This window comes from Mycetomoellerius zeteki, unplaced genomic scaffold (assembly GCF_001594055.1).
Source record: "Mycetomoellerius zeteki isolate Tzet28-1 unplaced genomic scaffold, Tzet1.0 scaffold117, whole genome shotgun sequence".
In the NCBI taxonomy this organism is placed as follows: domain Eukaryota; kingdom Metazoa; phylum Arthropoda; class Insecta; order Hymenoptera; family Formicidae; genus Mycetomoellerius; species Mycetomoellerius zeteki.
This window is the reverse complement of record NW_017256095.1, coordinates 51151-65367: the sequence shown is the minus strand read 5'-3', so window position 1 is coordinate 65367 and position 14217 is coordinate 51151. Positions and strand designations below refer to the sequence as shown.

Here is a 14217-nt window from a genome sequence, read left to right as displayed (position 1 = left end):
GTGTGTGTGTGTGTGTGTGTGTGTGTGTGCGCGTGCGTCCGTATATATAAATAGAAAAGACGAATAAATATTACTGTAAAATATGAAAATTGGTTGGTTTTTGTATAAAAAATTATTAAAAAAATGATCTATTTTCCGGCCAAGACAGAAAGCTCCCTTTTAAATGTGCAGTGGTTCTGACTTAGTCAAACAACTAACAGTTGCACTCTTCAAATGGTAATTTGAGACTCTTTGCTGCACTCTCGGACTAATTACATTGCGACTACTCATTGTACCAGATCATCAACTGTATTGCTTTAAGGGGATTCTAAAGTCGTCTGCATTACCGACTAAACGCAATAATTTTTGTATAATTATTACTTTTTTCCTCGTTTATAAATTTGAAAATCATTTTCCAGGATTAAAACATGTACATTAATACGTGTCTGTGAGGTGGAGTTTATCGAGAACGAAAAAAATTGTTTAAATTGAGATTTTCTTTACTATTTCTTAGTCCAATATGGCATTATCAATATCGTAACTGTCAATATCGTAACAACATTTGCTTGATATAAAAGCTTTGCAATCTGTACGAAATTGTGCCCATGGGTCCACAGACACGTAGTTCGCATGAACAAACAACGTCGAATTCTTGGAATTAGACTTGGACACTTTATCGCGACAAATTTATTATACGAAAGTTGACACGAACGTGCGACTGCGTGTATCATAATTTGCGTAAGATATTGGTGTGGTAATATATAAAAGATATATCGATATGCTGTAAAACAGCACCTCTGGTGATCTCGTCGGAGTTCGGGCTTCTCTTTAGAATCCCCTTAACATCGCTGAAGATGGCTCGAACGAAGTCGAAACGTTCGATCTTTGTATAAATTTTATGTAAAGTCTTTAAATACATTATATCTATTGTAAGTATAACGCACGAATTACCGCATATTAATGCTCGCAATCGCCCGTCAATTATTAGGTGTTGAACTTAATTCCTGCCGCTCGCTACTAAAGAGTGCTGGCTCCAACACTAGCGAGTTTCGACGATGAAGTCATATGTCTTTTGTAGTTTAGACATCGCTGAAAGTGATTCAATCCTCACAGATTAAATTTCTCGACGCCAAAGAGATTTTCCAATCGATTGAAAATGATCATCCGTAGCCAACAATCGACGCAAAGTCATTTTGTTGCATGATAACGCTCGACCGCATGTCGCGAAAAGCGTGAAGCAGACACTTCTAGAGCTTGAATGGGAAGTTCTCCCGCATCTAGCGTACTCTCCAGACTTGGCACCGTCGGATTACCATCTCTTCCAATCGATGCAACACGCACTTACGGACATACACCTCCAGTTACAACGAAGTCCAAAAATGGGTGGATGAATGGATCGCCTCGAAAGACACCGCGTTCTACCGTCGTGGGATTGCCCTGTTGCCAGAGATATGGGAAAAAGTAATAGAAAATGGAAGAAATTACTTTGATTAAGGTATTCATTCATCTTCCCTTCGAAACAAATCAATTTTAGAGACGAAAAAACGGCAGGAATTAAGTTCAACACCTAATAATAATTATTTGTTGAAAATATTTAAATTCAAGACTTTCAACATTTTCATAATTACATACGATAATTATTATATTTTATTTATATCGGCTGTGCGCTACAGTGACTGTTTATACGCAGCGGTAGCCTCCATAGATGGTTATTAAAGCGGTCATGTGTATATAGAGATAAGTCTCTGTGAAAGGCAGTTTAGCATAGCGGTCGTTAAAAGCGAGAGGGTTAAATCCATGAAACTGAACGGATCAGAAGTGTACGAATTCCAATCCACGTGAAAAAAAAAAAGAAAACGGAAACTTTCGCGTCCAATTAGCAAGTTGCGGGGCAAAGTCGGGTGCGAAGTCGCGCGCAAATGACGCTGGTAAGGAGCTGGAGACTCGGTGGCGCGTCCCCGCTTGTCAGCCACGCGTGCCGCTAACAAGATTGCAGGGCTCGCTTCTCTCGAGGAAGAGAGAGAACGGGAGCACGCGCGAGATAGAGGAGAGAGAGAGGTGGGGGGAGAGAAAGGGAGAGAGTAAGAGAGAGAGAGAGGGGGGAAGGGTGGGAAGGAGAGGAAAGCGAGACTCAGAAACCACGTGGTGGCTCTCGTCAGCGAAGCCGAAGCATGAATGAACGAACGTACGTAGTACGCGATACGGAAAATGGTGGTGGGGCGTAGGGACCAATGCCGATACGCGCGGTGTTGGCCGTACGGCAAAACGCTGCTACTCCCTGCCTCTTGCAGACGCTCGCGGACTGCCAGACGCAATGGAACATTGTAGCAAGCGGGACGGTGACGCGCCACGCCGCGTCCAGAAATCACCGGTAACGGCATCGTGCTTAAGGCTCTTCTTGACAATCGGAATTCAATCGGGTCGCGTCTTTTAACGGAACCTCACAAGGTGCACGCATCAGCGAATGATTGATTAAACCCAACTCGTACGAGGAAAAAATTTTCAGAGAAGATCCATATCTCTTTTCTAAACATTCACATCGCTTACTCCGTTCTGTTTATAGAGACATATCTCTATGTAAATTTAACTCTCCTGACCTGGATCTATTCGATCCACTCAATTACATTCTTTACGTTATATCTTTGCAAATTTGAATTATTATTATTAAAGCAATAGTATATATTCTTTTTTATACAAATCATTTTGGTTCTTTGAAATTAATTAGTGTTTTTTAATCAGTATAAGTTAGGTATATTAAATGGGTCTCACAAACATCAATTTCGATAACTGTGTTACAGATTTTGGTGTCAGCTTCAGAGTTTCTTGCTAAGAGAGAATATATTTATTAAATTTTATCAAATCTACAAGAAAAAACTTACCGAAGATAAATTTGTTTAAGGCCGACTCCGCTATTGATGCAACCACCGGGCAGGTGAAACTGTTCGCACAATGACGCCCATTCATTTCTAGTATTGACCTGTAATTAAAAAAAAAAGCCGTGTAAGGATTATTTGGGGATATGGAATATTTACACACCGATCCAAAACTTATAAAATTAGTCGCGTTTGTATTTAATAAAACTGTTTGTAAATATAATGTGTGTACGCAGAGCTACGTTATTTGCATTACTTCGACACTTCGTCCGTTATTTTAAGGGCACTTCAAAATTACGAATAATTTAAGAGAATCCACGTTTACTTTTATTGCCACAAGATTTTTATGATCTCGTTCCTCGATGATCTCTATTTACGCCTTAGGGTAATACTTTAGAAAAAAAAGATTCCAAATTTCGTAAACGATTAACAGAGAGTCTACGTCGCCGAGTCTGTTTCTCTTTCCTCGCAAGATTATTTCGTTCATTCCTTGGAAGTATCTCGAGAATTTCTAGCTGGTAGCGATGGTATGCAAGATAAAGCAATGCGTGTGGCGGGTGGCAATACATAAAATACATAAGTTCAACAGACAAAAAATAAATGGCAGTTCTCGGATTACGTATCGTAAAGAAAAAAATCTATACGCAAATATGCGGCTGTACCTCAGAAGGCGCGATTTTAATTTCAATAACGAATTCCATTTCATCGATTTGTATATAATTTTCCCGAAACTATTATAAGTAGAAATTAGAATAACAAGAATTTGCCGAAACTAAGTAATTGTAAGAGTTCAAAGTATTGATAATGCCTGAGCAATGCACAAAAAACAAGAATTGATCCATCAAATTTACTGAAAGCACCAGATTGCGGATGTTCGTCAATGGATCTGTTGAAAATTGGAATACGCCAGCGCGTTGAGCTTTAATTACCGCATCCGCGACACGACATCGAAAGATGTCTATTAAGAATTCTAGAATGCTAACATGAGCATAATCACATGAGACATACGGAGGATTTAGTGCTCTTTATGTGCTAATTTATTGCTCTAATCCCGATTTTATTGCTCTAGCCGTTTAGCAAAAAATAATTTTTTTGCTGACTTTTAATAAAGTTAGAATGCACATTTAAAAAAATAATAAAAATAAAAATACTAACATCATAATTTAGTGCTAATTATGTGTTCGTAATATAAACAATAGTTTAAATTTCGGAGCGCTACCTTTTAAGCAAAAAAAATTACCTCATTTGTGGAAAACAACTCCAACACCATACATATCCCTTTTGCTGTAAAATCAATCAGCAGAATTTCATGAAACTTTCTGTGAAGTATCGTGCACTGTCCTACAAAATGTACTATATGCGAACGATTTGCGTACTCCATCTCTTATGCGAAAATCATCTCAAAGCGCCAACTTAAATGTGCCGCATATCATAGATGTATCGGTTGGGTCCGAATATAAGTTCCACATCGACAAGAAATCATATCCTTACATCTATAACTCATATGACTCATGCCGCCTATTTTTACCATTATTTTCCGCAAATGAGTGGAACAATAAAATCGGTCAACATATATTTTGCGAGCAATAAAATCAGTAAAGAGATTACAATGAAAAAAAATTCCAAAATCGTTATTTTTTGTATTTCTCTCTTGTATGAGAAAATACAAGCTTTGGGATGGTTTTCGCGCATAAGGGATGAAGCACGAAAATCGTTCACATGCAGTACATTTTGTAGGACAGTACACGATATTTCACAGAAAGTATCATGAAATTCTATTGATTGATTTGATAGCAAAAGGGACATATATGGTTGTTTTCTGCATATGAGGTGATTTTTTTTTAAAGGGTAGCGCACCTCTGTGAAGCTGGCACTCCATTGTCGAAATTTCGATTTAATTAATAGAGTTCTGGCTCTTCCCCAAAGAGTTCTAGAGTTCCTGATAGGTTTTGAAAAGAGTTCTGACGATTAAATGGGTAGCGCTCCGAAATTTGAACTAGTTTATATTACGAGCATACACGGAGAGAATTTTCTTTTAAAATTTATCTGGAAAATATGGTAGTTGTGGTACAATACAAAATTTTAAAGATTTTTACCATGCACTTCATTGATCAAACTTATTTTATACTTTATTGTAGTCTTATTAATAAATGAGAGAGATTTACATTAAAATTCTTCGAAATACAATGTTGTCTCACGACTGTCATATTTTCAGGGTAAATTCAAAGAAAAAATTCTCTCCGTGTATAATTAACACTAAATTATAGTATTAGTATTTTTATTTTGGTAAAACTGCAGAAAAGGGGAGCAGCCGTCCATGATCTTGACCTTGACATATGTTATCAAGGTCATGACTTTGAGTGATCTCCAACAGGTTTTACTTGGCGGTCAGCCTTCGTTAAAAAGTTATTAACAAAAAAGTTTTAAAAATAACGTATTATTTTTGCTATACATGCAATATTAAATACTATCCTGCATAGGTTTTGATTTTCAACACGAATCGACTTTCACTCCTCCTTCCGAGGGGGGGGGCGAACGACTCCCCCTCCCTGCAAAGGGGCGCACGACTCCCTTCCCTGCAAAGGGGCGCACGACTCCCAAACAGGGGAGGGAGGATGAGAGTCGGGGATGAGAGTCGCGCGCCCCTTTGCAGAGGGGAGGGGGAGATGAGAGTCGAGGGTGAGAGTCGTGCGCCCTTTTGCAGGGGAAAGGGGGTGAGAGTCGGGAGTAAGAGTCGTGAGCCCCTTTGCAGGGGTGGAGAGGGGCGGTGAGAATTGCTTCGTGTAGAAAGTCGAAACGCACATGCAACAGAATTATGGAAGTCATGCGCCCCTTTGCAGGGGGGATGTAGGGTGAAAGTTGCTTTGCGTGGAAAGTCGAACGTTTCTAAATAGGGAAAGGCATAGAATAGTACTTTATATCGTATATGTATAGCAGAAATAAGACGTTATTTTTGAAACTTTTTTTGTTAACAACTTTTTAACGAAGGCTGATCGCCAAGTAAAAGTTGGAGGTCACTCAGGGTTATGACCTTGACAACATATGTGAAGGTCAAGGTCATCGGCGGCTGTTCCCCTTTTGTGCAGTTTGACCTTTATTTTTATTATTTTTGTTAATGTGCATTCTAACTTTATTAAAAGTCACCAGAAAAATTATTTCTTGCTGAACAGCTAGAGCAATAAAGTTGGGATTAGAGCAATAAATTAGCACAAAAAGAACACTAAATCCTCCGTATGTCTCATGTGATTATGCTTACGTTGGCATTCTAGCTTAATAGACATCATCGAAAGGCGGGCACACAAGAATCATTCTGCGATGAAAATAAATGTTTACCGCATTCGCGTTTATTTCCGTGAATTACGCTCGCGCGAAAAAAATCCGCATTTTCTTGCCTCTTTATCGTCCGTCGTATATTAAATTTCATTGTTAAAGACAAAATTTACGCTCCATCAATGGAAACAATGTGTGAAATAAAAATGCGAGTTTTTCACACTATTTTAATTTCTTATTCTACAACACTGTTAAATACGTGTCAAATTTTACTCAATTTGAATTGTTTTCAATCATTTCTATAAGTCACTGCTTTTACCCAATATTCCGATATACACTGCCAATACTGAAAATCTATAGTATACGTAACATGCACTATAGATTTTCAGTACTTGCAGTGCATAACGGAACATAGCCATAATTAATTAGACTAAAACAATAGAATTCAACAATATTTAACTAAAAAAAAAAATGTATTAAATTTGACTCAAATTTAATTAAATTAATTACTAAATGTATACGTGGTAAATATAGTCAATGGGAAGAGCCGCCCTGATAACCTTGATCTTGATATATATGTTGTCAAAGTCATGAGTAATCTAAATAAATTGTAGCCGTCGCTCATTATTCATTAAAAAGTTATTAACAAAAAAGTTTAAAAAAATAATGTCTTATTTCTGACACATATAATGTATTCCACGAAGCAAGGTCTACCTCACACCCCCCTGGTCTAGAAAGTCAGATGCTCCTGGACAAGGAAGAGGAGAGAGATGGAGTAGACCTCTCTTCGCATGGAAAGTCGTGCACCCCTAAGCAGGAGAGGAGGTGGGGTAGGGGGGGGTGAGGTGGATCTCATTTCGTTGGCAAGTTGTTACATAAGTAGGAGGGGATATAGGATAGTTCTTAATATTATATGTACCTATGTATAAAAAATGAAACGTTGTTCGTTAAACTTTTTTTGTTATCTAATAACTTTTGAATGACTAGCGAATGAAGAACAAGAGATGGTTAAAACTTGTTGGAAGTCACTCACAGCATATTTCATTGGCCGCACTGGTGCACACTAAACGAGAGCAGCGTGTTTCACTGAGTGTTCCGGTGCGCCCGGAGATAGTGCGTGCTGTTTCACTGGAAAACTTGGTGCCGAGTTTTTGCACTTGAGTTTGCATTATTATTAATATATTTATTTTTCATTTACTAATACAATAACAGTAGAAAAAATATTGCACTTTGTGGCACTTGAACTTGTAGCTGTGTTTAGTTGGGAGTGCAAGAAACTCACACTTTCGGCAACTTCATGCAGTGCTGCTGCCACTGAACAAGTTTTTGGTGTGCACTCAATGGGGCCCAGTGAAAAACGCTATCAGTTATGATCTTGACAACATATGCAAGGTCAAAGTTATCTAGTTCCCCCCTTCCTCCCATCAGCATATTTACCATAAATAAGGATATGTTAAGATGTCTTCACTCTTAATTAATCGCGTGGATTCATAATGATCTTATTTATTCTAAATACGACAAAAAATATATCAAACAATTGTGAGCGACCAATTAATAAAAATCCGTAATTTTTTAGGAATAAATCTAGTACAAAATGGTCATTCATTACTTGAGAGATTAAACAAAAGATTGCAGATAATCATTAAAACAGGGATTACATATACAACATTCAAAAAATATACATAGAATAAATGTAGCAAAATGATCTTGTAGGTATCGAACATTTTTAAATATTAACGGAACAAAAAATGAAGACAAGATTCATTTCTACGAATGCAGATAATTTTAATTTCAATTTAATTTACTTTTTATTTTATCTAATTATAGAACTAGAAAAAAAAAACAAAAGTAAATTAAGCCGATTGATTTACAAATAAACATCTAAGCCATATTCAGAGGTTTTTCCGTCTCGGCTATGCGTGTGATTCCGAAACTAATGTTCGCGCCCGCGGATTTGGCACGTGATTCTACAAATGTGACACGTGACCACGCGATGTATAATCGTCGGCGGCAGCCTGCGCTCTCAAAGTGCGCTCTAAGCTATGACGGCGACGACAGAAGAAGAGGAGAAAGAAAGGGGTTGGAGGTGGCGCGGGAGTCGTGATTCGTAAATTCAGCGACGACCGAGCATACTAGGTCAGTGCTCCCTGGATCGGCGCCCGTGTCTTCGCTCTATTCTGGTCATCGTCGCCGTCACGACCCTCGTCGATGAATCGGAAACGTGGCGCCGCGCCGTGGACGACCGCAAACGCTCGAGCGCGTTGCTCGATAACCGAGTAATAATAGTTGACGAGAGACAGGACACGCGACCCGCGCGACGAGTATTTTAAGAACGCGGATGCAAAATGTCAATAACGTAGAATTGGTAAGATATTAAACTTATTGTTGAGACAAAATTTTTGAGACAATAATTTTACAGACGAAACGTCAATGCCAAACATTTGTGGTCTTACCTTGGCTCCACGCAACAAGAATATTTGGATTGAGTAAGACATAGCCTATATTATATTAATTTAAAATGTCAAGCCAACATGTGCAAGTACAATCTGAGACATCAGTCGTATCCAACGTACTTGCAACAGTTTATCCGAAAGACTTTTTCACTGATAAGCGGGAAATTCCTCTTAATATTCCCTCTAATTGTAAGAAAAAATCTTACACGAAGCATATGCCTGTATCTACACTGAAACAAATTTCTGGTCGAAAATGTACGAATCAGAATTTTCTGGTTAAATTTATTAGAATTCTAGTTAAGATAACCGGAATTCTAGTTGATATAATATTTCTGGTAAGATCTACTAGAATCTTATTTTTACTAGAATAATTATATCAATCAGAATTCTAGTTATTTCAACTAGAATTCTAGTAAATTTAACCAGAAAATTCTGATTCGTCCATTTTCCACCAGAATTACTATTTAATCCAACCAGACCATTTTTCTCAGTGTATAACACGTATTATGCGTATTTATGAAAAAAGTAAATGCATGAATTATAATCAAGATTAAATTTCTCTATAAAAAATTTCACTATAATAACTTGAATAGCCTCTTGAAATAAAAGAATATGCTAAGAAATAAATACGCGACCTCGCCACGAGATGGACGCGCTACTCGTAAGAAGAAAACGTCCAGGAGTTCTATAAAAAAGCATCTGCAAATAAAGTTGGAAAGTTTCCTAGAGATTCTGAAGTTTCGGAATAGGCCTCTAAAAGATTTCTTTTACTCATTTTAGGGTACTATTTCATTTGTGTTTTTATCGTATAATAAATTTTTCAAGCCTGTGTAACCAAATCGACTACAGGATAGAAAAATCCGAGGAAGATCTCTCTGTCCTGCATATTTGTCGTTTTATACGACAAAAACGCACAAATGAAACAGCACTCTTAAAATGTGATGCTAATTAATAACATTATAACAATAAAATTGGATTAATCGTTTATATGTAATTATGAATTAAAAACTCTTTACTGGGGCGTGATGTGCATGTCACTAAAAAAACAGATCCTTCTAGCTTCTTCTAGCTTATAAGAGGATTATAATCTTAATAAAAATCTAGCATCCCATGGTTATACGATGTTTCTTTACATTTTAGAGTATCTTCTTGAAGCCGTATATTAGAGGAAAATTCATTAGAATCAAGAGGGTATAGCTAAAGAATAGAACAATTTTTTTTTTTATGAAACAGACCTCAAATCTGCGTGTCAGGAAGAAGATGCACACGCTGAGGGGACGGTGCGGCGTTCTTTCCTGCTTGCTTTACCGAGTGGGCGCGATATTAGATCGGTACCATCACCATTGCCACGAGGTTGTAATCGCGCAACTTTGCTCGACCTTGATGCAGCAATGCGAACAGCACGGCGTGGCCGCGAAGCGACGCATGCGCGGCGCGGACCAGTTCCTCGGGAGCGTCGAACGACGTATCCACGTGGGTATCGAAGTACACTGCATGATGAAAATGTCTTCGGTAGCACGTGGTCGTTGGGGTAGGACATGGTCCCTCTCTTTCCTTTTCTCTCTCTCTCTCTCTCTCTCTCTCTCGCACGCTCTCTCCTGCCCCCTCTTCTCTCGCGGGTTGCTCGCTCGCTTGCTCTCCCCCCACTCCTTCACGCCAAATACACACTGCCGCAACACGCGTTGCGCCTATGACTCTCCCGCGTCTTCCGCTTCTTCTTCTAGCGCACACCTACAGTAGAATCCAAGATACGAGGGCCAATTATAACGGTTAATTTCGACCCTCGGGGATTCCGCACGAATAAATGTTTCACCGATTACATGTCGGTCGCTTCCCCCAATTTCTAGTGAGATACTTTCATATCTTTCTATTTTTTTTCTTCCTTCCTATTATCTCGCGAGAAATTTAATCCATGGAATCGATGAAGTGTCAAGCAAAATTAAGTTCAAGTCACGAGCTACTTTAGGGGGAATCAAGTGTCTCATTGCTCCAAGCTGCAACTTGTTTAAGCAATTTATCATCGCAGTGAAATCTCTCTTCCTTTGTTACGTAAAGAAATCCTCGCTTGGCAACGAAACTTATATGTGTCTCACTTCGTGTACCATGATGCGAACATGTGCGGCGATCGTTTATGCATAAACTCGACGCAACGCAAACATCACCACTTCTTATGCATCGCACGATTGTAAGGCGGCGAGTGCTATTAAAATTCTGGACAGTACTGTTACTTTAAGTGACGGTGATAATAATAATTAACCTCTGTTAAAAATACCATTTTGCTTTTGAAATTTGAAAAGTTTTAATGTATAATCTCCAATTATGTTAATGTTCCTGACTTGTTTCAAAAAAAAGTCCTGATGACTAAGCATTCGTTACACTGATAATATTTTTACTTCCAGTGGAATTGTTTCAAATTCTGACAGAGCTGTAGAAACGCCCTCTATTCAAAAATCTTAAGAGAAAAAAAAGATTCGCTCGCAAGGTAACATTAAGAATTTTAGAACCCTTTGGGCAAGAACTGTCAATTATATTCCCGAGCAGTTCGGTCATGCCCGATGTAATCAGGCCACGACCAAGGAGTAATAGGTATGCCCTAGCCGGGAATTTCCTACTTGGCCGCTTGGGTCTCTAATCAGGAAGCGATAGAGTATGCCCTACATGACAGATTTTCTAACCTGTAAACAGTCGTTAACAGTCGTTAAATTAAATTTAATATCTCATTTCGTAGGATAGAGCTGCATCTACTGAACATAATTTTAAATGAATATAATTTGGATTATTGAAGCTGAGACTATTAAATTGAATAATTATCCGATTAATTTTCCTCAGTTGTTATGCAATATTTTTGTATATCAAAAGAAATTAGTAATATTAGGTAATAATAACTGACTGGATGTTCAGTTAAACTGCCCAAATAAGTCTAACAGGACTATATTGACCAGATATGTCAGAGCTATACATTCATTAACATTTAGTGTTCAAGGATCATCGAAGTAGCGGTTTCTGTACGATTGCAGAGATCAAGCAACGTTAGACGTGCAGCTTTCGGATGGGTGACTGCTTCGAAGCATCATAAAATTAATTCCCACATTCAGAGGGAAATGTTTTTTTAATTATAATTTTATCGTATGTGTTCTGAAATTGGATGATGCTAATCAATAATAATATTTATTTTAATAATAAAACTAGACATTAATTTTTTTCTTTTATATCATATTTTTAGGAGCAAAAAAGGTCCTGATAAGGAAAACATAATCAGGCTCTAATTCTCGACGTTACATTTATGGTCAGAGCCTAACTAGGACTATCCGATGAGCCCCTGATCAGGTGTCATGGCATGCTTAGTAGGCCCTGTCAGAACCAGACCAAAATTTCTGCTCGGGTTTGCGTTTATTATGCACGCACTTTTATAATAAACTTATTGTTTGTAGTTGATTACAGCAAGAATTGCGACTATATCGTAGGGGAGAGTGACCTAAATCACATCGTGTTCCAAATAGGACCTTTTTAATTTAAATGAATACGGTTAAGCAGATTTGCGTATTTATAATATAAGGTCCTTATAAGACACCGCACATGTGACAGTAGTTTGACAGTTCTGTCATAATAGTCATAGAATAGAAATATGTATTTTCAGCCATCGTATGAAAATTTTTTTTTAAAACAGAAAATCCTTGTGAATCATTATTTAAAAAGTGTTAAAAATTTAAAAGATAAATGATTTAAGATAATTAAAGAGTGTAGAATTCAAAAATATTAAGCGTTTTTGTTGATCACTTTTGCGGTTTATCATATTTGTTCCAAAGTTCGAAAGGACCCGTGTCCAAATCGGACAGTACAGTAGATAACTTATAGGCCTGGTTGTAGTACTGGTGATCGGCCGACCAGATCTAATCCAAGGAATTAAATCAGTAAAATATCATGACTCATCAAACTCAGATTAATAGAGCTTTATTGTTTACAATTCTGATAATATAAACTATCAGTAATTTCTTTTTCTGAATAAAATTTTTATCTTTGATTGTCAAATTGCTCGTTTTTACTCAATACTAACAAAAATACATTAAAATATTTTTAAATTCTATCTAAAAGTCCATAAAAATAGGAGTGTCCGATTTAGAACCAATAGTTCCAAATCGGACCGAAAAAAGCATTTTTACATTTTCCATTACAGTTCAACACAGGTGAGAGATATGTCAAAATGGTCTCAAGCAAAAATGAAGGGAATTAAATGATCTTTCCAACGGCATCTTCGGTTTTACGATCGGACTTTATTTACGCCTTATAGAGAGCAAAAACTGCAAGATCCGATTTACCCCACTCTCCCCTATTGGATTATCGATGAGAGTGGAGGACTGATTATCGCGATTGAACTGAGACTTTTGATTGTTCGATATAATCTTGTAGATTAGGATCTCGCCTCTTTATCTCGCCTCTTTATCAAAATTAATACTTGGTACAGGTATACATATAACATTATTAAATATTAAGAATTTGTTAATCCAATATATGCCGATAGATAACGTTACTCCGAAAAAAATGCAATTGTAATTTGTTATTGTTATTACCTCTCGCATGGACATAAAGAAATAAGATCAATGTAAAAAGCGTTTAACGAGATGTCGTAATTACCAGTACTACACTTGTAATACTCAATTTGAGAAGGCCAGCTGAAGCACGTAACTCGAGAATTCATCCTTTTCCAATAGCAGTGTTTCATTACGCGAAACTGGATTACCACTAGTGATGTAAGCGGATTCTCCTTTAACAAGATCAACGTGATATCGTAGTAATTGTTAATTACTAATTCACTTTAAAGGCGCACGTTTATTAACGTAAATGTACAATATGTAACACGGTTAGCTCTCACCCGACAAGATTTTATAAAAATATATAAATTCAGCTATATAAGTTTGCTATTCTTAAAAACTGCACAAAAAAATGACAAGTGCTTCACGAAAGCATTTATTAATCAATTGTCTTTTTAGCGCTGACTCATATATCTTTAAATATCGCGTTGGTTCTATTTTATTTTATAACAGTACTTTCTTTGTGACACGAGTTCAGCGCAGCGACAAAAATTTCGTGGTATTCAACGTGCTAATTTAAGAGAACGTTGCCTAGTCTAGTCATTGCAGTAGTCACGTAACAATTTCGAAGCAGAATGATGGAAATACGATCACTATCGTTACTTCTGTTGCAAGAAGCACGGCGCTTAGTCGCAAGACATCCACGATGCGTCGCGATTCGTCATCACGCCTTTGACGGTTGCTGCGCCCCGCGAACTGAACGGAGTCGGTGCTTGCTCGCAGCGGAATAGCCGCAGCGCGTGTCACGTGGGCTCGCAGGCCCACGGCTGGTGGCGACTGACAGTTCCCAGTCAGCTGATCGTCCACACCAGAACAGGGAGGGGAGGGGGTTCAAGGGAATAGCAACGGTAGTAGCAGTAGAGTAGTAGTAGTAGTAGTAGTAGTAGTAGTAGTAATAGTAGCAGCAGCAGCAGTAGCAGCGGCAGGAGGAGGAGGACGAGGAGGAGAACGAGGAGGAGGAGAAGATGGTGGTAGTAGTGGATAGGGTGGGAGAGGGCGCGAAATCTAGAAGGGAAGGAGGGCGAAGGGGTTGGCGACGCGCAGTCTGCCGCC

The 14217-nt window shown here is 38.0% G+C and overlaps 1 protein-coding gene across 6 annotated transcripts in view; it reads right to left on the bottom strand.

The window, feature by feature from the left end:
- Positions 1–14217, bottom strand: part of Bap170 (Brahma associated protein 170kD) — a 113396-nt gene that overhangs the window by 51269 nt on the left and 47910 nt on the right. For all 6 annotated transcript variants that reach the window (XM_018458642.1, XM_018458650.1, XM_018458658.1 and 3 more), the window contains exon 3: positions 2859–2956. In XM_018458642.1, the coding sequence (XP_018314144.1) occupies positions 2859–2956 (98 nt within the window). The remainder of the gene's footprint in view (positions 1–2858; positions 2957–14217) is intronic.